The following is a 21,706-nucleotide window of genomic DNA, read 5'->3' as shown; positions in this document are numbered from 1 at the left end:
TGGTGGCTGCAGACAGAATTTTATCATGTACAGTATCTCTGTATACAAGGTGCTCCTCCTAGTGGTGACTGCAGATAGAATCTTATCATGTAACTCTGTATACAGGGAGCTCCCCTAGTGGTGGCTGCAGACAGAATCTTATCATGTATCTCTGTATACAGGGAGCTCCCCCTAGTGGTTGCTACTGGTAGACAGGATTTATAGTGTATTATCGCCATGAGAACTGCAGAATTGCAATAGTTTCCACCCCTGTGTTCCATTCTACTCTCATTCAGGCCAGTAATATCTTGTATATATGCCATAAATATAAAAAAAAAATAATATAAAAAATGGTATCCTCTATTGAATATCCAGGTGGAGGGTTCACTTTAAATCTGTAAGGGCTGAATAAAAACGTAAGAAGTTCTTCAACTCTCCCTTTGACTTATGAGAGAAGACGAGGCTGGAGATGAAAGCTCTTCTTTAATCCTTGTGAGCCAGGGAGATCAGACTGAATACCAAATGCCATTGTGTTAGACGGGGACCACTAGACTGGTCGGATGGCAGGGAGGTCCGGGAACATCAGTGGAAGTATTCCTGCGCTCCTTACTGTGGTGTCAGTGTGCATCATCCTGCAGATGTTGAGTGAGCGGCGCTGCGACAGTACAAGGACCGTACTTGGCAGACGACTAGAAGAACCTTGTGAACCATCTTGAAGATAGTTCCCATGATATCCGGTGTTTGGGGACTTATTTTCAAAGACCATCTTATGTCTCAATGACTTACCAACTGGGGGCATAATACATACAAAATTGTGATTGTTGGTTGCTTCACTATAGCAACTGGAGTTAGTACTGATTAGAATTGCTTCTAAATTGGCTAGACTGATACATTGCAGCAAACCCTCATCTGTGAAAGCAGCAGGAGAGGAAATTAGTTCAGGTTCAGGCACAATCAAATGGTCACAACAAATGAGAAATGGAGTTAGCATTCCCTAGTACTTCAAAAAAGTACAAAGAAAATTGATATAAAACTCAAAATTTTATTGAAGCATGTTTAAAAACGAGGTGAATATGATGAAGACACAAAGAGTGTGAGCGCACAAGCGGAAAACATTAATGCAATGTATGGGATACGATCTGATAAGATGTATTAGGAAAAAAACTGCCCTCCCAAAAGTATTCAATACATCCCAGCTACTCAAAACAAACCCATATGTGAGGGTCCGGAGCTAGGATAGATACTGGGATAGCAGAAATAATTTTCAAGTAACAATATGTCAGAGACTAAAGTGGCATTGTGCATGACAGAAACGGCCCTGTAAAGTGGCCAATCATAGACATAAAGTAAATGCAAAATATACAATGTGATATGTCATGCTCACCCATAAGCTACGGTCACTGCCACGTGCGACAGTAAGCCCCAACGCGCGTTTTGCATCGGCTTCCTCGGGGGACACGGAGACGCATAGATCTGCATAGGAGCAGATTTGTAGATTATTTTGCAACACTATCGGCAAGGTGGCTTCCTTTTATTTTTGATGGAGCAATGAAAAGTGGTTGTGATAGTATACTCACGCTTTAACCATCTTCAAGCAACAGTCCTTATACTGGGGTCTCTATTCATCATGCGGCCCCGGGCTTTGACTGCCAGCGCATGCTGGGACTTGTAGTTTTGCAATAGATGGAAAACCACTGATAAAATGTTCCACATTTTTAGTGCAATTTGCAACAAATCTTTAGTGTACTCATTGATTTATATTTATCAAATGTTGCACCTCAATGCTAAATTTTGCACAAATTACAGCAGCACAATTTTTCAAGCATAGAAACACAGTAGCTTTTGCGATGGACCAAGGTGTCAAATATCACAAAATTCTGTGCAAATTGAAACTTTTTTGCATGATAAAAACGTGAGATCAGAGCTGAAGACCATCAATTGTCGCAGTAATTGCCCAAATTGCTACTTTTTCTGCATGTTAAAACCTTTTTAAAGCCGCTACAACGTGTCTGGAATATGCAACTTTTTTTTACGACCTTTACATCCATGAATGTCGTATTTCACATGAAAAGGTAAAACTACATCTCCTTTTTCTATTAAAAAAAAAAAAAATGGTGTAAAATATTGATAAATTCGTCTTAGACATTTGCAACAGCGAAAAGTCGAAATTTGCAAACAAATTTTGGTGCTTTTATTTGGCGGCGAGGCTCTGGTGCCGTCCTGCGAGGTCACGTGCCCGGCATTATCGCTAATACATAGATTAAAATGACAATCCCACACAGATCAGCCGCAGATGTGTGCTTGGAAGCAGCGACAGATGTGAGGAGCTGGAAGTTCACTGGAGCAGCGGGGATTTCAGATATCGACCAGTAGAAATCTAGAAGGGATGAAAGAGACGTCTGTTTGGGAATTAAGAACGAGGGAGAATGTCTAGAAATAGAAACGATGTAACAAATATGAAATAAGATACTTAAATATTACATAAAACCAGAATATCCTGGAAACCTCAGCCACACTCCTCATGTACCTGATGGTGCAGTGATACTTATTCTGCTCCCATATCATTAGCTAAATAAACAGACTTGTCATTTAGGATTCCAGAACAGTTGGGTGCCAGTTGCTATAGCCATATAGTAACTTGACATAAGAGGACAACTCCTCCAGCCTGTGGCTCTCCGGGCATGGTGGGAGTTGTAGTCATGTACCAGCCTCCGGTTAGACCGCAATGGATTAGATGTCTTTTATGGCGTCCGCTTATGTGGTCCGGGGATGGTATATAGGGCAGTGAGTGGATGGGGTTCACTACAAATCCTAATTCCCAGAATACGGCATCCTCCTCCTACTATGCATGGATTATAGTCCTAGCAAGCTTCCAGCTGTTGCTTGTTGTACAGATGCAGCAGAGCTTAGTTTCTCATGTGACACAGTGATATTATTATGCGGATTTCCATAGCGTTGCTGGCAAACCTACTGCAAAATAATAAATCAACGATTTCAGCTCTGCTACATACATAGCCAATAACTAAGTGCATGCCGAACTGTGCACTCTGCTGTTGGTCTGTATACTAAAGCCCTCGGCTCTCAGAAATTGGTCTCATTTTCCTAAAGTTATTACACTGCACCCACCCACCAAACATTGGAAACCATGAAATACATGCATGTTGCTTTTCCCCGTTTATGAAGTCCATACGATCCTGTCTACATTCACCTCTCATTGAGCTCCCCCTAGTGGTGACTACAGACAGCCAGAATCTTATTTAACAATGTCTATACAGAGGATTTGGGGCTTAGTAGATGGAGCTGTAAAAACTGGTTATGAAATAAATGGGTACAGAACTAAGTAATGAGCAAGGTGAATATGTCTTTATGGGACAAAAACTTACTAAAAGTCAATGGGCAGATGGAGCAGAGAATCCATTGGTTCCCAAATATTTACACCAAAGCTTTTTTTGGAGGAATTCTTCATAAATGAGTAAAACAAGCAACGCTGCAATTTACCTATTACAAATACTCTCTGTTCTCAGGAACCAAGTGATTTTAAGGTTAATGTTCAATGCTTGCTGCCTAGGTTACCGGCCACTTACTGCAGTCTATCAGCAGTGGCTGGTCTCCAAGGTGAGGGACGCAGCGCTTACAGGCTCTGGCGCTGCTGTGAAGCTGGACCCGGCCAGCCTCAGTGTCCCCGCTTGCTTCATAAAGCACAACGTTCGGGCCAGGAGTGCAGCCCTGCCGCTGATCTGAACGGTCAATCATTATGGGTGCAGCGCTCCCCCCCAGCAAACAGGAAGCCGGGTACATTTCTGTATTCTAGACAGCCTTTTAGGAATTTTGCGCCGTTTAGGATGCATGTAGTGCTGACAGTTACCAGGGGGTAATAAAAAAAACAAAAAACAATGACATAAAGGTTCATTCTTCACTCAATTAAACTTTCCCGTGCTATGGAGCAATAATATCCAGGAGACGGGTCACGAGGAAAAGGCTGATTGCAGAGTGACGTGCATGGAAAGATCTGCTGCTTTTCACCAAAGATGCAATGAGGGCGTTTCATACGGCCTTCATGACCCAAAAATTCCAAACAAAATAGTAATGACCAGTTCATAGGAGCAAAACTATTAGGTTCTTGCACTTATCCCGTCCTATTAATACCTGTATACCAGCAGCCACCACCAGAGGGAGCTCACTAAGCACTAAAGCTCCCCCTAGTGGTGGCCACTTGCCGACGGAATATCATCATTTATGGAAGCGATTTGAAGCCCCCGACTGGAGTGAAATTTGTGGCGAGGCGCCCACCATTTTTCAGAATGCATCTCTTAAAGAATCAGGAGTGTCTGACTTCAGCCTGTCCCATCATCAAGACCGGAGTGAAAACCGCTGGTCGTGAACATCGCCTCTAAGGTCAATCCATGAGAAAAGCAGCACAAAATGAAGATTTTGGTCTAATTTGTTGCAAAATAAAATGATTTCCTTCATTCCCATTTTAAGAACAAAGGATTACGAAAATGTTATTAATACTTCCACAAGTTATATGTGATTGGATTGACTATTGTTACTATGTTCAAATATTTGTTCATCTAATTATGCTGGTTTTGCAGAGCCAGGATGTATAGATAACTCATGGTTAATGCTTCTTAAGGATCGGGGGTGGAGAACTGGGTTTCTACAATGTTTGTCTGGCTGTTGTTGGTTTTTCCTTTTGTGTAAATATTTATAAAAATCAATAAAAACATTTGATTTAAAAAAAAGGACAAAGGATTAAGTCAAGAACAATTTTTTTTATATATATAAATTGCATTTATTATGGGATACAAAATTATTTTTGAAATTGTTTTCGTTTTTTTAATGAAGCCCAAACAAAAAAAAACCCAATATTTTTATTGCTGCTAAATTGGCTAGACTGATACATTGCAGCAAACCCTCAGCTGTGAAAGCAAATTAGTTCAGGTTCAGGCACAATCAAATGGTCGCAGTCTGAATAGCAATTTCCACTCATCACCTTTGTATACACGGGAGGATATAAAGGTCTCCAGAGCGGGACAGCTGTCGCAGTGGTTGTCCATCGGTTCTTGTACTCCAGTTTTGATCTCAGTACTCCTTGGGTTATATTAAGTGTAACACCACAGTGCAGTAGACCTCATACTCGGATAATCAAGAGGGTATTTATTCCTATATACTCAGACATGTGTTGTATAAAAATATAAAATCAGTGGCCCATCAGACTCCTGCTCGACCCTGGGTTTCGCTTTACAGCTTCCTCTGGGGCAAGTAACAAAGCTTAAATGGTCCTTCCATACATTGTATTTCCTGCTACCACTTACAAAAGATAAAAAGGTTGAGATTCCTTAATCAATATCCATCTCGAGTTTGTCCCACTACATCAGCCACGACCGTGGTCTGTGGTCGCTGGTCGAGAGAGGTAGTGCCACCTGCTACCTGGCAGCATCTTTTGATTAGCCGGCCTGGTGCGACATCACATGTGCATCACGCTATAACAATGATGTCTCAACAGACCGACTAATCAAAAGAAGAGCCGCGGACGACGCCAGGTAACAGACGGCACTTCCTCTGCCGTCCTGCTGCCACAGACCACTGTTGTGGCCAATAGAATTGGAAGTGAAAATAAATTGGCACCAACTCTACGTCACATTCCAACATACACCCCCCCAAAATCATATAAAAAGGTGGTGAAACCCGCTACTCAGATTGTGACCATATGATGTGAGCCACAGGAGTATAAACCTGAATTGATTGCATAATTAAAGAGGTTGTCCAGGCTTGGGATAAAATTCTGTATTCTCCGGTGACTGCAGCAAAAATCGGGCGGTCACATGAGTATGTGATTTTTATACTTCTGGTCACATTACGACTAGACGTGCTCAGCCACACTCCATTCACTTGTATGGAGCACGTCTAGTTGGCATGTGACCGCATGTTTGCAAATCACATACTTGTAGTCAAGTGACTGCAGACTTTCATCACAAGCCTCAACAACCCCTTTAAGGGATTGTGGACTTTCCTTTATATCTTCTGTTGTTGCTTAATTGCTCCCGCTTAACATAGTTATTGCAGGATAGGAAATTGCCTGCGATTTCATGCAACCCTGACTACGTAGCGCTATATAAGACTTCGACCGGACGTACGACCATGGAGTCTTGAGATTAAAGTGCGTGTGAACTTTTGCAAACCTTTTTTTTTTCTTTTAATTTCTCCCATGAATCTAAAAGGGAAAAATGAACGGACTTTACCTATATTCTTTATTATAAATCTACTGTTCTGCACACGCAGCACCTACGCAGATTTATGCATCTCCATGGTGACAGACTACAATCCAGAGCCAGTGTAGTCTGATCCTGCAGGCAGATGTTGCTCTGCCTCCTCTTCTTAGTGAATCTACAGACAGTAGAGGGAAGCAACAGACGACTGCAGGATCAGACTACACAGGGTTTGTAGTCTGTAACCACGGAGACACATAGATCTGCATAGGAGCTGTGTGAACAAAAAAAGGATGAAATAAAACCAAAGTGCAAAAAAAAAAAAAAGTCACCAGGTGTTTAAAGGGTTAAACGGAGCTGTAAAGCAGTAACGTTTACGGCGTCCCGCGGTTATGCCGCGCTGTTGTGGTGTAAACATCGCAGAAATTGGGAAAATAACCTGTTAAACGGGTCACAGTTTTCTATGGAGAAGACAGAGGATGATCCCTCCCCACCGGCGGCAGCGAGGTACAGAACGCGGCCAGCGGGACGGGTACTTACTGCTATTATAGAACAGGTCATTGTCTTCCCCTTCCACGGCCTCCGTGGGGTGGGCAATTTGGGAAAATTACAAATCAGGGCTTTTCCTTTGTACAGCTTCAGCTCTCTGGATTTGTAGGATCACCCGGATATCATTGCCCTAGAGATCACAGAACTTTCCATAGAAGATATTTTTTTTTGTGTGTGTATACAGCTCCTAAGCGGGCCCATGTGTCGCCATGGTAACAGACTACAAACCCTGTGTAGTCAGATCCTGCAGAAACGCGCTTCTCTCACTGTTCTTAGTAAACCTACAGACAGCAGGAGCCGAGGGAAGTAACAGATGACTGCAGGATGAGACTACACTGGGTTCAGTTTGTGGTCTGTAACCATGGAGATACACATATCAGCCTAGGAGCTCCATACGAAAAACGGTAGTTTTTTTTTTTTTTAAATGGCAGTGTCGCTTCTATTTTTGAAAAAAAAAAGTGGTCTACATACCCTTTAAATTAGTAAGTAAATGGGTGATGTCACTGGCCCCAAACCCCATACATCCTGACCTATGCCTGTTTGACAGGTTGCATATTGGGTTTATAAGATTAGGGATTGGAAAAACCACATCTCCTGGCCATAGTATTACAACTCATCACTAATCAGTACAAGCTGCAGCAGCAGAACACAACCGGACAGCTGAGAAATGGTGTTCTGGAGCTGCAGACAGGGTGACAGAGGCAGCCCTCTCCCTCAGTCGAGCACATCAGATGCAGACATCAGCAGCCATACTATCAAGTGCTCACAACATAATAGTATGGTACAGGAATGGAAGAGGTTATTTAAAAAAATAAATAAATAAATCATCGTCGCCACCATTTTCAGGTAACAAAAAAGAAATTTTTTTTTTTTTTTTTCTTAAATGCAGGTATTTTGGGCCACAAATCATTGTTGCAATTCGGTTTCATTACAAATTTTGCACCGTTTGCCTTCTATAGCCTCTGTGTTCTACTGTCTATCACTAGCTGCAGAACGAGTAATCTGAGAATGTGTCAGCGAGCTCGTTCTGACGAGAGCATTTATTTAGAATTCTTATATTCCTGAACGCCTCTCAGCAGATTTATGACCACATAAAAGTTGAGTTTACCTGTATGTTCATAAATCAGCCAAGAGGCGCTCAGAAAAAAGAAAAAAAAAAAAAAGTTATAATCTTCCCACCAGAAAGAGCTCGCTGATGGATTCTTAGTTAGCTCATTCTGCAGCCAGCAGTAGACACAGGACAACACAATGCAAATGGTGCAAACATTTCTATTAAAACTCAACTGTTAAATGCAATTATGTAAAAAAAAAAAAATAAAAAAAATAATAATAATCTAAAAATAAAGATTTCTCCTGAAGGCTTCCATATCTTCCATTTTCCTGAAAAAAGCAGCACTCCTATCCACCAGCTGTGTCTGGTAGTGCAAGTCAAGTAAATGAAAGCGAGCTGCAATACCAGACACAACCTGCAGACAAGAGTGGCGCAATTTCAGGAGACTTTTTTTTCCCCCATCCAGTAATTTATTCTCAGTTCTTTCATACAGTCCAGATCAAAGACTCCAGACGTGAATTCTGTATAAATATGAACAATACTTTTTTTTAATTGAAACAATTAAATAACAGGCAAAAAAAAAGTGGAATAAAAAGCAAAAAAAAAAAAATAAAAACCAGACTTTGTTCATCAATCACAAGAGGAGATAAAAAAAAAAAATCATAGTGTGCAGCAAAAGAAAAGGGCTATAGGTAGTACTGTGGCCGAGGAACTACAAGTCCCAGCATCCCTAGAGACACTGCTGCTATTAAGACGCCAATACGGACACAACTGTTGAGCTCTGAGCGAGGGGGCAGGAGGGGCACAGGAACAAAAAGTGCACCAGAGAATCCCTGCGTCATGCTCCTCCCCCCATTTGTCCCTTTACACATCAGCCCCTTCCCATATAAATAGTCAGATTGCTGGAGAGGTCAGCGAACAACAAATTTTGCTACCCGCAGCCACCACTAGGGGGAGCTTACAGAAAATAGCTCAAATGAGCTCCCCCTAGTGGTGGCTGCAAGTAGCAGAATTTTATCATTTAGCTCTATGGCTGTGTATAGGGCAGCAGAGGATTTGGAGCGGTGTGTCAGATGCCTGCAAGACAAGAAGAGATTTTACCCCCTTGGGGATGCAGATTATAGATCCATACTAAACGTCCGGCATGCTGGGACCTGTACTTCCGAGCCACGCATTGCCTACCCCTGATGTACAGTTTGTCTTGGCGGCCGTGTGATTAAATTTTCTATTAAAAAAAAAATAATAAAAAATAGCCGCAGTTTTGTCAAATTCGGATATAAAAATCTACTTTACTATTCATCAGCCCTTACGACCGACGCGACCACAGATATATATTTTTTTTCTTTTTATGATTGGAAGAACCATTCCCTTTTCATCACACACATAAAGGAGACCCCCGAACACATCCTGGCGATTGTCTTCTATGGCTTCTACAGGGGAGAACGGAGCGCGCGTCGCGGCTTCTGGGTTCCCAGTGGCTTTGTCACACTATGGTACTGGCTCCTCGAAGGCCCACGCCGCGGGCAAACTGTTCTAAAAGACCGCTGATGGCCCCCGACGGGCTCGGCGGCACCGTTCTTAGGCCTATGGTGGTATTGTAGGCAGATAGGAAGATGGACTGGACAGCTTCAAGCCGCGTCGCTCGTTCCGTCGGTGCCGCGTGCCTGTAAGAGAGGAACGGACAATAAATATCCAGCTTGACAAAAAGACATGCTTAGCATCACTGATGACTTTGCACAATGTTAGAGAGGTCTCCTGCGTCATAAAGTGACCTCCTGCCGAGACCCCAGAGATCAGTGGTAAACAGTGATTAAATCCAGCAGTTAAGTTTCCCTATACTTCCCCCACAGGAGAGATGGGGTATTACAGAACATCAATTCCTAACAATACAATGCAGGACAGGACGGGTCCTCCAGATAAAGAGGCGCCCCATTCACATTAGATGGTCTCATCGAAATCAGCGGGTTGGGCCATCATACAGCGGCAACTACAAGGGGGCGTCGCGCACACTGTCTGCTCGAACCTAGGGGGAAGAGAACCCCGTCCATTTTATTCCACCCAACAGTCTCCAGGCGGAACAACTTTTACATTGGAAATAAATAATGACACCGACATATAAAACATGAGGATCTCACAGTGGAAGTGTCATGTAAAAAAAATTCTATTTTGAGAAGCTGGTCGTATTCGGCAGTCACTGACGAGACAGCTCCCAATTATACAAGTCACACGAGCTGCGCGCTAGAAGATGTCTCCTACTACTCAGTGATGGATAAAGAGCGAGCGAGATACAAAAGAAAAAGCAACTGCAAGATACATAAAAGAGCGAGCGACAGAAACGTGATCGATACAAGAGCGAGTGTGAGATAGAGCGGGCAAGGGAGCGATAAGCTACTAGAGAGCAATAGATATGAAAAAACAAGCAAGAGAGAAACAGCAATAGATAGACACACAAAAAAGTGAGCAAGAAAGCGAGTGATAGAGATGAGAAAGAAATAGATATGGGAGCAAGGGAGACAAAAACGTAGAAACACACCAACAGATAGAAAACAGATAAGTGAGCGATACAACAGTGGGTGAGTGATGCAAGGGAGCGATACGTGTGAGCGATGCGAGGAAGCGATACAAGAAAGCACGAGCGATGCGAGGGAGCGATACAAGAAAGCACGAGCGATGCGAGGGAGCCATACGTGCGAGCGATGCGAGGGAGCCATACGTGCGAGCGATGCGAGGGAGCCATACGTGCGAGCGATGCGAGGGAGCCATACGTGCGAGCGATGCGAGGGAGCCATACGTGCGAGCGATGCGAGGGAGCCATACGTGCGAGCGATGCGAGGGAGCCATACGTGCGAGGGAGCCATACGTGCGAGGGAGCAATACAAAAAAGCGCAAACAAGCGAGCAATGCAAGCGATACAAGAGAGCGCGAGTAATACAACAAAGTGCGAGAGATGCGAAGGAGCGATACAAGAAAGCGCAAGCGAGTGAGCAATGCAAGAGAGATGCGAGGGAACGATACAAGATAGACATGAGATGTAGATTGATAGTTATGAGCTAGAGACATACATGTGAGACTTTATTTAATCAAATATCTGCCCCGCTAAAGAAGCGGCACCTCAGTAGTGAAGTGGTGAGCACATCAGTTCACAGAGCGGGACCATCAAAGTAGCCAAGAACACACTTCCAAATCTTCAGGAATCACCAAGTTCCTGAGTCTCTGGAACGGATCTGAAGCACAAGAGCTGCTGGTCAGCAGACTTGATTCCCAGGGTCAAGCGGCTGTACAAAAGCCTGAGATAATTCTGCACAATGCCAAGCGTCTGCTGCAACGGGGCAAAGCGGACATCTGGAGCAATGGAAACGGGTTTGACAAATCTTTTCTCGGTGGATCACAGGAGAACATTTCTTACCCAAATGCAAAAAACACAAAAGGTCAAGTCCATAGATTGGAGGACCCACTAACTACAGGCCCCCGCACCCAATATCCCAGCTCACATTTCCCCCTTTCCACAACCTTTGGGGCAATCCTCCATCCTCTTGTCTGGAAATAAAGCAGTTCCACTGGAGACCTAATGGACATACAAAGCTGGGGCCCTGGTCTCCGAGGGACAAACAGCTACATTGGGTCTTTGTCATATGTGCCCAGATATAGTGAGGAATTGGAATCTGATGTCTGGGGAAAGGGAATCCCAAAGCAGATCCGCAGGGTTGGGGAGATGAGTGGCCGCCCCTGCTCTCCTTGGGCCCCATAGCAGCAGCAGGAGAAGCCAGGTACAGCACATTATGGGATGTGACCTTCATCCATTATACATGGAGCAGATTATGGAATAACCCATGACAGTACACGGTGGTATATAATAAGGATGAGCTCTGCATTATCGCCCTGTGGACGGGCATGAGCGAGTGCACACAACGCCGTGTCTATGGGGACTCAGCAGCCAAGTACTCGGCTCCTAAATTACCAGACTGCTAACAATCAGTCAGATGTCGGGAGCTTTATTTTTAGAAGGAGATGCTCCCCGAAATGTGTATGTGCAGCTATACACCGGGTCTATGGAGCCAAACAAAGGGGTCCACAACTGCATCACCGAGGGGACAACTACTGCACTTCACCTACAGCCCGAGGCATCAAAAACCGACAAAAATATCCCAGATATTCCTGACAGTCCGTTCAAAAGAGCATTATAGTATAGCCAGGAGCAGTATTATAAGAGTTATATTCCTGTACATAGAAGCAGTATTATAGTAGTTATATTCTTGTACATAGGAGGCAGTATTATAGTAGTTATATTCTTGTACATAGGAGCAGTATTATAGTAGTTATATTCTTGTACATAGGAGCAGTATTATAGTAGTTATATTCTTGTACATAGGGGGCAGTATTATAGTAGTTATATTCTTGTACATAGGGGCAGTATTATAGTAGTTATATTCTTGTACATAGGGGCAGTATTATAGTAGTTATATTCTTGTACATAGGGGGCAGTATTATAGTAGTTATATTCTTGTACATAGGAGCAGTATTATAGTAGTTATATTCTTGTACATAGGGGCAGTATTATAGTAGTTATATTCTTGTACATAGGGAGCAGTATTATAGTAGTTATATTCTTGTACATAGGGGGCAGTATTATAGTAGTTATATTCTTGTACATAGGGGCAGTATTATAGTAGTTATATTCTTGTACATAGGGGGCAGTATTACAGTAGTTATATTCTTGTACATAGGGGGCAGTATTATAGTAGTTATATTCTTGTACATAGGGGCAGTATTATAGTAGTTATATTCTTGTACATAGGGAGCAGTATTATAGTAGTTATATTCTTGTACATAGGGAGCAGTATTATAGTAGTTATATTCTTGTACATAGGGGGCAGTATTATAGTAGTTATATTCTTATACATAGGGGCAGTATTATAGTAGTTATATTCTTGTACATAGGGGGCAGTATTATAGTAGTTATATTCTTGTACATAGGGGCAGTATTATAGTAGTTATATTCTTGTACATAGGGAGCAGTATTATAGTAGTTATATTCTTGTACATAGGGAGCAGTATTATAGTAGTTATATTCTTGTACATAGGGGGCAGTATTATAGTAGTTATATTCTTGTACATAGGGGGCAGTATTATAGTAGTTATATTCTTGTACATAGGAGCAGTATTATAGTAGTTATATTCTTGTACATAGGGAGCAGCATTATAGTAGTTATATTCTTGTACATAGGGGGCAGTATTATAGTAGTTATATTATTGTACATAGGGGGCAGTATTATAGTAGTTATATTCTTGTACATAGGAGCAGTATTATAGTAGTTATATTCTTGTACATAGGAGCAGTATTATAGTAGTTATATTCTTGTACATAGGGGGCAGTATTATAGTAGTTATATTCTTGTACATAGGGGCAGTATTATAGTAGTTATATTCTTGTACATAGGGGCAGTATTATAGTAGTTATATTCTTGTACATAGGGGGCAGTATTATAGTAGTTATATTCTTGTACATAGGGGCAGTATTATAGTAGTTATATTCTTGTACATAGGAGCAGTATTATAGTAGTTATATTCTTGTACATAGGGGGCAGTATTATAGTAGTTATATTCTTGTACATAGGGGCAGTATTATAGTAGTTATATTCTTGTACATAGGGGCAGTATTATAGTAGTTATATTCTTGTACATAGGAGCAGTATTATAGTAGTTATATTCTTGTACATAGGGGGCAGTATTATAGTAGTTATATTCTTGTACATAGGGGCAGTATTATAGTAGTTATATTCTTGTACATAGGGGCAGTATTATAGTAGTTATATTCTTGTACATAGGGGGCAGTATTATAGTAGTTATATTCTTGTACATAGGGGCAGTATTATAGTAGTTATATTCTTGTACATAGGGGGCAGTATTATAGTAGTTATATTCTTGTACATAGGGGGCAGTATTATAGTAGTTATATTCTTGTACATAGGGAGCAGTATTATAGTAGTTATATTCTTGTACATAGGAGCATTATTCTTGTACATAGGGGGCAGTATTATAGTAGTTATATTATTGTACATAGGGAGCAGTATTATAGTAGTTCTATTCTTGTACATAGGGGGCAGTATTATAGTAGTTATATTATTGTACATAGGGGGCAGTATTATAGTAGTTATATTATTGTACATAGGAGCAGTATTATAGTAGTTATATTCTTGTACATAGGGGCAGTATTATAGTAGTTATATTATTGTACATAGGGGGCAGTATTATAGTAGTTATATTATTGTACATAGGAGCAGTATTATAGTAGTTATATTCTTGTACATAGGGGCAGTATTATAGTAGTTATATTCTTGTACATAGGAGCAGTATTATAGTAGTTATATTCTTGTACATAGGAGCAGTATTATAGTAGTTATATTCCTGTATATAGGGGCAGTATTATAGTAGTTATATTCTTGTACATAGGAGCAGTATTATAGTAGTTATATTCCTGTATATAGGGGCAGTATTATAGTAGTTATTTTCTTGTACATAGGGAGCAGTATTATAGTAGTTATATTCTTGTACATAGGAGCAGTATTATAGTAGTTATATTCTTGTACATAGGGGGCAGTATTATAGTAATTATATTCTTGTACATAGCAGTATTATAGTAGTTATATTCTTGTACATAGGGGGCAGTATTATAGTAGTTATATTCTTGTACATAGGGGGCAGTATTATAGTAGTTAGTATATGCTGTAGTTTTTTCTGGTGTAGTATGAGGAGCTCTCTTCCCCCTCCCTCAGTAATAATTGATGAGATGATTTGAGGCTGAGCATTTACAATTGATTATGGGCTCTGATTGCTGTGGTCATATGTGGCCACGTGGTCGGGGGTCGGGTGGTGAAGGTCCCTCTGGAATTCATAATTATAGATCAAAGTATACTAAATTATAGGGAAACCGGTGAGAACTGGGGGCTTCCCATTGTTCGTTTCCAGGGGTCCTTAATGATCTCTCCCTTATGACTGATTTCGGATTCAGTGCTCGGTTTGCTCTGTTGCTCCTCAACGAGTCCCACTTGGAAAAAAAAAGGTCCATGTTAGATATCGATTTTCTTGCCAAGACGATGTAAGGAATCTTAGTTCATCCTCTTAATGGGGGACCCTTATTTCTCGGCTGCAATTTGTGTAAAAAAAAACAAAAACCCTGAGCCTTACTCGCCCTCCCCAGGTCCAGCACGGAGCCTTATTTGCTGCTCCTGGTGTCCGTTATTGTCAACAGCGCCAACGTCACATCTGCAGCACTGCAGCCAATCAGCTCAACATACGCAGGGCTGCTGAGCTAAGTTATTGGCAGCAGCTCCATTGACATGACATCAGAGCTGTGGACAATGACACCTTGATCAGTAGTGGAGACTCACTGTTGGACCTGGGGAGGGTGAGTAGAGCGCAGTTTGTTTGCAACCGGTGGGAGGCTTGACAAAGGTTCAGTCCACCCCAAACTTTTACACCAGGCGTTGAGGGTCTATCGAGCAAAGATTTGCAGATTTTGGGGGGGGAAATATAAAAGTCAAGATGCTCATTCACTGAAGGGAAGAGCCGCCGACGCTCCGGATCCACTTACAGGCCGCCGCTCGGCTTCTCATCTGGGAAGCTGAAGGGGAGGAAGATACCGGCACTGAGGATCCCATGGTCATGAACACTCCCACCCTCCGATACCATCTGCCAGCTGCCATAGTCTGTGGAGACGGAAGATCCAGGTAGGGAATGGTCCGCTGATCTGAGGCGAAGAGAGAGAAAGGGAAGACCATGGGATCAATGGCTTCTAATACAGAAGAAAAAAAATGGCGTCTCCAGAAGCGCGAAGCGGACAGGTCGTGTGCAGAAACTCATCACTCCGCATCAGTCTAGAGAACGGCAGACGGGGCCCCGCACCTGGAGGAGCCTGGGGCCCCGCACCTGGAGGAGCCTGGGGCCCCCGAGGACATGATCCCTCCAAGACATGGTCAACGGTTCTCTTATGATGTCGAGATTTTGCAAAGCCAAAAAAAAAGGTGCATGCAGAAAACAGCACACGCAAAGCGCGAGGACTGGAATTGTGGAGACCCCCGATAATCCGCCAACAGCCAAAAGCCAAAGAATAGGAGAAGAGAAAACGCCCCAAGCGGAAAAGATTTGGAAGAAAAAAAAAACAAATCTTCAGACAAGACGCCAGGCTCGTGATTAGTTGAAGATTAAGATTTTAAAAGCAGATTACTCCTAATCGCTTGCACAATAATAAAAGGTTAATACAATGTAAAACTTAAAATGGTTAATTTTTTTATTTTTTAAACAGGAATACTACTTCATCCCCTCATTGGACCGGTCTTATAACAATCTCTTGCCTGCAACGGATCAGAACGAGTCTGGCTTCAGAAACCCACGATGATCAGTTTTGATCGCCGAGGAAAACCACATCAGGCTGAGCACTTCTCCTGCAGTGGCCACTACAGGAAAGATGTGGCATTACATGCAAGCCAGAAAGAATGAATGACCGTCTATGTAATATATCGACCATTTGGGTCCGCCAGAATGGATGGGTCGTTAGATTGTTTTTATTGAAACTTGAATAATAAATATTTTATTGAAAATGTATAATATGTGGAATGTGAAGGCCGCGAGTCTTGTAGTTATTTTCGGTTATTCTGCACGTGTTAAGGTATAAGCAGAACGCCAGAATGTGCAGGGTGCGGGGAACACTTTATGTGCTTTAGTAAGACACACGTGCATTGGTCTCCACATGCCAAGGAGGAACAAGTCAAGGTTAATGCAAGCTGGAAAAACCCAAACTGAGCACTGACGATCTCACTGTATTTCTGGAAACAGTCATAAGGGAGGGGGATGTCCTCCAGTTTTGCACTATGGCCACATCTATGGATCACCGTCCTCCACAAATCCCCTAAATTATGAGCAGAGTCTACTTCTGAGCATTATATGGGTTGGCAGGAGCCACAGAATTACCGATGCAAAATGCTCCTCACCTGCAGAACTCGCTTCCTTCTCACAGCCTCTACATATGGGGAATCCTGCAGCTGCATCTCCCTCCTCCTCGTGCAATACTTTTGTACTATTCTCAATTTTTATTTTTTTTGCTGACTTTAGGTTTCCAAACTGTGGCAGGGAAAAGGTGCTAAAGATAGACTATGAGACACCATACAGAGAAAAGTATGTGCCCCCCTCCACATTCCATCTCCAGGAGCTTTTCTAACCTCCCATTCTACATCCATAGACATCAATATGGAGTCAGACGCTCTGCAGATATAGGGGAGCTGTCGGAATTTTTTCCCCTTCATAGAGAAATACATTTGTGAGGTCAGACCCTGATGTTGGGGGGGGGAGGGGGGATGCCGGGCTCACAAACTCCGTTCTTGGATGGGGTTGTGGTCCAGGCTCTGTTCTCTCCTCCAGGTCTGTGTGTACTGCAAACAGTCATGAAGAACAGAAAAGGGTCTTCCCCAAACTGTTCCCACAAAGCTGAAGCTACAATTGTCCATAATGTCTTGTGCTGAAGCATTAAGATTTCCCTTCACAGGAACAAAGGGCCCAAGGCCGACCCCTGATAACAGCCCATAGCATTATCCTCCTCCTCCATCTGTACAGCGGGCACAATGCAGTCAGGGGGTAACGTTCTCCTGAAATCACCAAACCCAGACTCCTCCATCAGAGGCCAGATAGAGAAGTGTGATCCATCACTGCACAGAACACGTCTCCTCAAGAGTCCAGTGGTGGCGGCTTTAAACCACTGGATCAGACACTCGGCATTGTGCTTGGTGATGTACGGCTGCATACAGCTGCTCGACGATGAAGCTCCTGGCGGGGGCGCAGTGTTTGTGCTGAGGAAGTCTGGACTCTGCAGTTATGGGGTCGGCAGAGCAGTGGTGACTTTTCTGCCCTCTGCTCCTCAGCACTCGCCCCCCGCTCTGTAATGTTACGGGGTCTCCATTTCGGGGCTGAGTTGCTTCGGTTCCTTCCACTTCTCAATAATATCACTCACAAGCGATGGGGGAAGATTCAGGAGGAAGAAATGTCATGACCGGACTTGTTACCCCGGTGGCTCCTATTACAGGTCCTCGCTGGTATCCGTGATTCCTGCACCACCGGCTGCTCTGCCATATGGTAGTAAAGGCAGACAGCATGGCGGGGGGCCGGAGGTTATACACTGGCAGTGAGGTGTCGGATGTTATACACTGGGGCAATGGGACCGAGGGAAGACTTGTCCACAGAAAACCTAAAATATATTTCATCTTATGCATTCATGGAGTACACACAAAGCGCAAAAATACTAAATTCCCTGGATATTCCTATACGATGACTCTATAGATTTATCCCTAAGTGGATCCACATTTCATCTTGATCTTGAAGCACAATGTTCCTGGATCCCCGGTAGAATGAGGTCAGGCTTCAGCCATCTGTGTTCACATCGTGCTAATCTGGGAATAGGGACGGTGCGGAGAGCGGCGGCCGCAGCTTCTGTACCCACCGCACCTGCGATTACTAAGGCACATGCCAGCCCAAAGCTTCCTCTCCTCTCGTGCCGCAGCATCGCCGGTGGGGAGCGGAGAGCGGCGTTGTGTTATGGGAGCTGAAGAGTAACTGGGCGTAAAATCGAGACTCGGGGGTCAGACAGCTGCGGGGTCCGACACCGCAATCAGACTGCGGTACAAGCCACTCATTCCTGGCATCGAATGAGCACGTGACCCGGTAATGAGGCGTTGTGAAAGCAGATCATAGGACGCCGGCTGCAAACCAAAAGCTGCAAATCTCGTTCCACCAAGGAAAAAATCTACATTTTTAGGAAATGTTTGAAATTGGGGTTGGGAATAAACACTTATTACCTTCTGTGGCCTCCAGAAACCAGTCATAAATGCTCAATAAGATGGCACTCACTGCTGCCGATTTCTATTGGAAACAGTCAACATGCCTGCTGTCCACACATCGCTACTTTTCTTACAAAATTAAAACATAATAATACATTCAGATCAGCAAATTAAAGCAAATCATCTTCATAGGCGTTCCAGCAGAAAAAATAAAAAATACCCTCTCCAGCATACTTTTTGCATCTATGTGCCTCTTGGTGCTACTGGCCAAAATCAGTCCCCTCCCCCCTCTGGCAGCCAACACTAATCCCTTTTTAATTCACTTGCAAAAGGAGTCTTCTCAGCCTTACACCCATACTAATGCCGGGTCTCAGCCCCTTACCAGACAAGCAGCTAAGAAGGCGCTTTCTATTGGCTGACAACAGTGAGTAGAGGATCATTGTGCCGAGAGAGGGAGAGCGACCACCAGCACTCCGCTTGTTTGACGGACCGGCACATGAGCGAATTGAATTTTACAAAAATTGCCAGAATCAGATTTTTTTTGCGGGGGGTTGGATTCGGTAAAGGTGAATTCTAAAAAGTGCCAGAAAGGGGTGTTAAAAAAAAAAAAAAAAAAAATTAGAAAATTAGAAAATACACAGCTTCCCACCCAACCCTCTTCTTCAGTCTCCACGTTGGTCTACGGCCCTGACTAAGCCTTGCGGAGAAAGGCCGGGGGTGAAGCAGGGGCAACGGCGAGGCCCGGTGGGAGGTGGCGGTGGAGCAGGGGCGATGGCGAGGCCCTGGAGGGGCAGGGGCACACAGCAGTGAGTTGCTTTTTTAAGCCATGGACACACTAATGTGTTTGTAGAGGTCCCACCACCATCTATAAGTCCACGTTCCGTAAAAAATCCTAACCGGAAGTGATCGGCTCCACTTGGGTCATCTTCTACTTGGCCGATAACTGGGCCAGAGTTTGAGGGTCCTGTAGTATACTGGTGGGTTAGTCCAACCATTGGGCCTCATTGGGCCCCCAATTCCTCTCCTATGTACTCACACGTTCTGTACCTGCCCATACTGTAAACCTATGATTTGTTCTACATCATATCATCATGCAACAAACTGTATAAACATAAGTCACACGTACACAGGAATGGCTCGACACACGTCCCACCTGCGCTGCGGCACCTCCAGGGGGCTACTCCCTGCTCTCAGGAAGATGTCCGAATGGTTGGATGAGGAGGAGCTGGAGGATTTCGCTTCCGTTCCTGATGGGAGGAGCAGATGGTCTTCTGACGTCCGGTTCCACGCCGCGGCCTGTGGGGAGGAGGTGTGAGTCTTCTTCCTGGCATGGTGGGGAAAAGGCGACGGACAGGAATCAAAGGGGTTGTCCAATAGGTTATCAATGATAAATCGCAGGAGGTCCGACCTCAGGGACCCCGACACCGCTCCGCTAATACAACCTCTATAACGCAGCTGCGTTCAATGTGTACATCCAAAGCTGCTCAGTGGGGGGCGCTGGGTGTCGGACCACCAGCAATCTGATATTGATGACCAGTGCTGATGCACTGCTGTTACATAGGTTGGGGGAAAAAAAAAAAAAAAAAAAAACACCTCGGTCCATCAAGTTCAACCTTTCGTCACCAATTCTACATTTTATACATCGCTGCGTTCAAAAAAGTTTGATCTATCAAAATATAAAATAAGTTAAATCGGTAAATGGTGTAATGTGAAAAAAAACAAACCAAAAAAAAAAACACAACACCACCAGAATTAAGTTGTTTTTTTTTGTCGCTGTAACATTGCAAGGTGATCAAAACAACGTATCTACCCCAAATGTCAGCTCGGGGCACAAAAAATAAGCCCTCACCCAGTCCCAGATCCCAAAAAAAGAAAACAGGTCTCAGAAAATGGCGACAAGTGTGATTTTTTTCCCCTTCTTAAAAATTTGACATTTTTTTCTACCACTTAAATAAAAAAAAAATTATATAATTCTATAAATAATTATAGAATAAATAATATTATTTATTAATATATATTGATATTATTAAGCTAAAAAAAAAAATAAAAATTGCAAATTTTTTTGCAGTTTCAATGCACTTTGGGTTTTATTCTCTGTTTTTCAGTACGCTATGTGGTAGAATGGATGGTGTCATTCAAAAGTACAACTCATCACACAAAACACACACAAGCCCTCATTTGGTTACATTGACGGAAAAACAAACAAAAAAAATTATGGCTTTTGAAAGGAGGGGAGGGAAAAACGAAGGAAAAAAAAAAAAAGGAAAATATGTCCCGGGGGTGAAGGGCCTATACCCACCGCTGCCTACTACTCACCAGACGGCGTGGCTCTGAGCGCCCAGGTTGATCAGGTCTACAGATTCACAGTTTGTATGTCCGAAGGCACTGGGGGAATCTTCCGCAATGACGGAGAAGTCGCTGCTCAGGCTGGTGGGGCTGCCGCGCTCCCGGGGTCCTGGTGGGAGCGGATATAATCCATTCACACACACGGACACAAACAGCGAGATCCATATAGTCTGGCGAGGGTCGGGCCGCACCGGGGCCAGAGTATATATTACTATAGGATTTCCTCCATATTATTTATTACAGGGGAACACAAGGATGAAAACAGAGGACACCTACTAAGTGCACAGAAGTCCTCTAAAGTCAGACCGGGGTCCCGGGGCTGGGAGATTTTCCGCCTGGAAGAAAAGACGGGATATTACAGAATGGAAAGGGTTAATAAGAGTTGTGGATCAAAGGAGGGCTTTTGTGTCTGACAGGAGACCAGGAGGGGTCCGGGGGGGGGGGGGGGGAGCGGCACCAACATGGGACACTTTTCTACATTGCTAGGGGGAGAAGGGTAGTGGGGTCTCACTTATTCACCTTTTGAGGGTACATTTATATACAGTCATTGTACAGGAGGTTGAGGTGAGCTGTGACATCACCTACACTACAGACCAAAAGTTTGGACACACCTTCTCATTTAAAGATTTTTCTGTATTTTCCTGACTATGAAAATTGTACATTCACACTGAAGGCATCAAAACTATGAATTACCACATGTGGAATTATATACTTAACAAAAAAGTGTGAAACAACTGAAAATATGTCTT

At 43.4% G+C, this 21,706-nt stretch overlaps 1 protein-coding gene across 4 annotated transcripts in view; it reads right to left on the bottom strand.

Annotated features, from left to right (window-relative positions):
• Nucleotides 1-8,307: 8,307 nt before the first annotated feature.
• The window catches only part of MTMR14 (myotubularin related protein 14), a 37,518-nt gene continuing 24,119 nt past the window's right edge, over nucleotides 8,308-21,706 (bottom strand). Inside the window, exons 15-19 of one of the 4 annotated variants that reach the window (XM_073644792.1) lie at nucleotides 21,234-21,292; nucleotides 20,928-21,066; nucleotides 19,738-19,935; nucleotides 15,380-15,535; nucleotides 8,308-9,452 (exon numbers count right to left, since the gene is read on the bottom strand). In XM_073644792.1, the coding sequence (XP_073500893.1) occupies nucleotides 9,272-9,452; nucleotides 15,380-15,535; nucleotides 19,738-19,935; nucleotides 20,928-21,066; nucleotides 21,234-21,292 (733 nt within the window). In that variant the 3' untranslated portion in view covers nucleotides 8,308-9,271. The remainder of the gene's footprint in view (nucleotides 9,453-15,379; nucleotides 15,536-19,737; nucleotides 19,936-20,927; nucleotides 21,067-21,233; nucleotides 21,293-21,706) is intronic. The other 3 variants (XM_073644793.1, XM_073644794.1, XM_073644795.1) reach the window with 3 other exon arrangements.

This window comes from Phyllobates terribilis, unplaced genomic scaffold, assembly GCF_046119375.1.
Source record: "Phyllobates terribilis strain yellow unplaced genomic scaffold, ASM4611937v1 Scaffold_8__6_contigs__length_399053987, whole genome shotgun sequence".
Taxonomy (NCBI): domain Eukaryota; kingdom Metazoa; phylum Chordata; class Amphibia; order Anura; family Dendrobatidae; genus Phyllobates; species Phyllobates terribilis.
The sequence above is the reverse complement of the archived record's forward strand: the minus strand, read 5'-3'. Positions and strand labels throughout refer to the sequence as shown.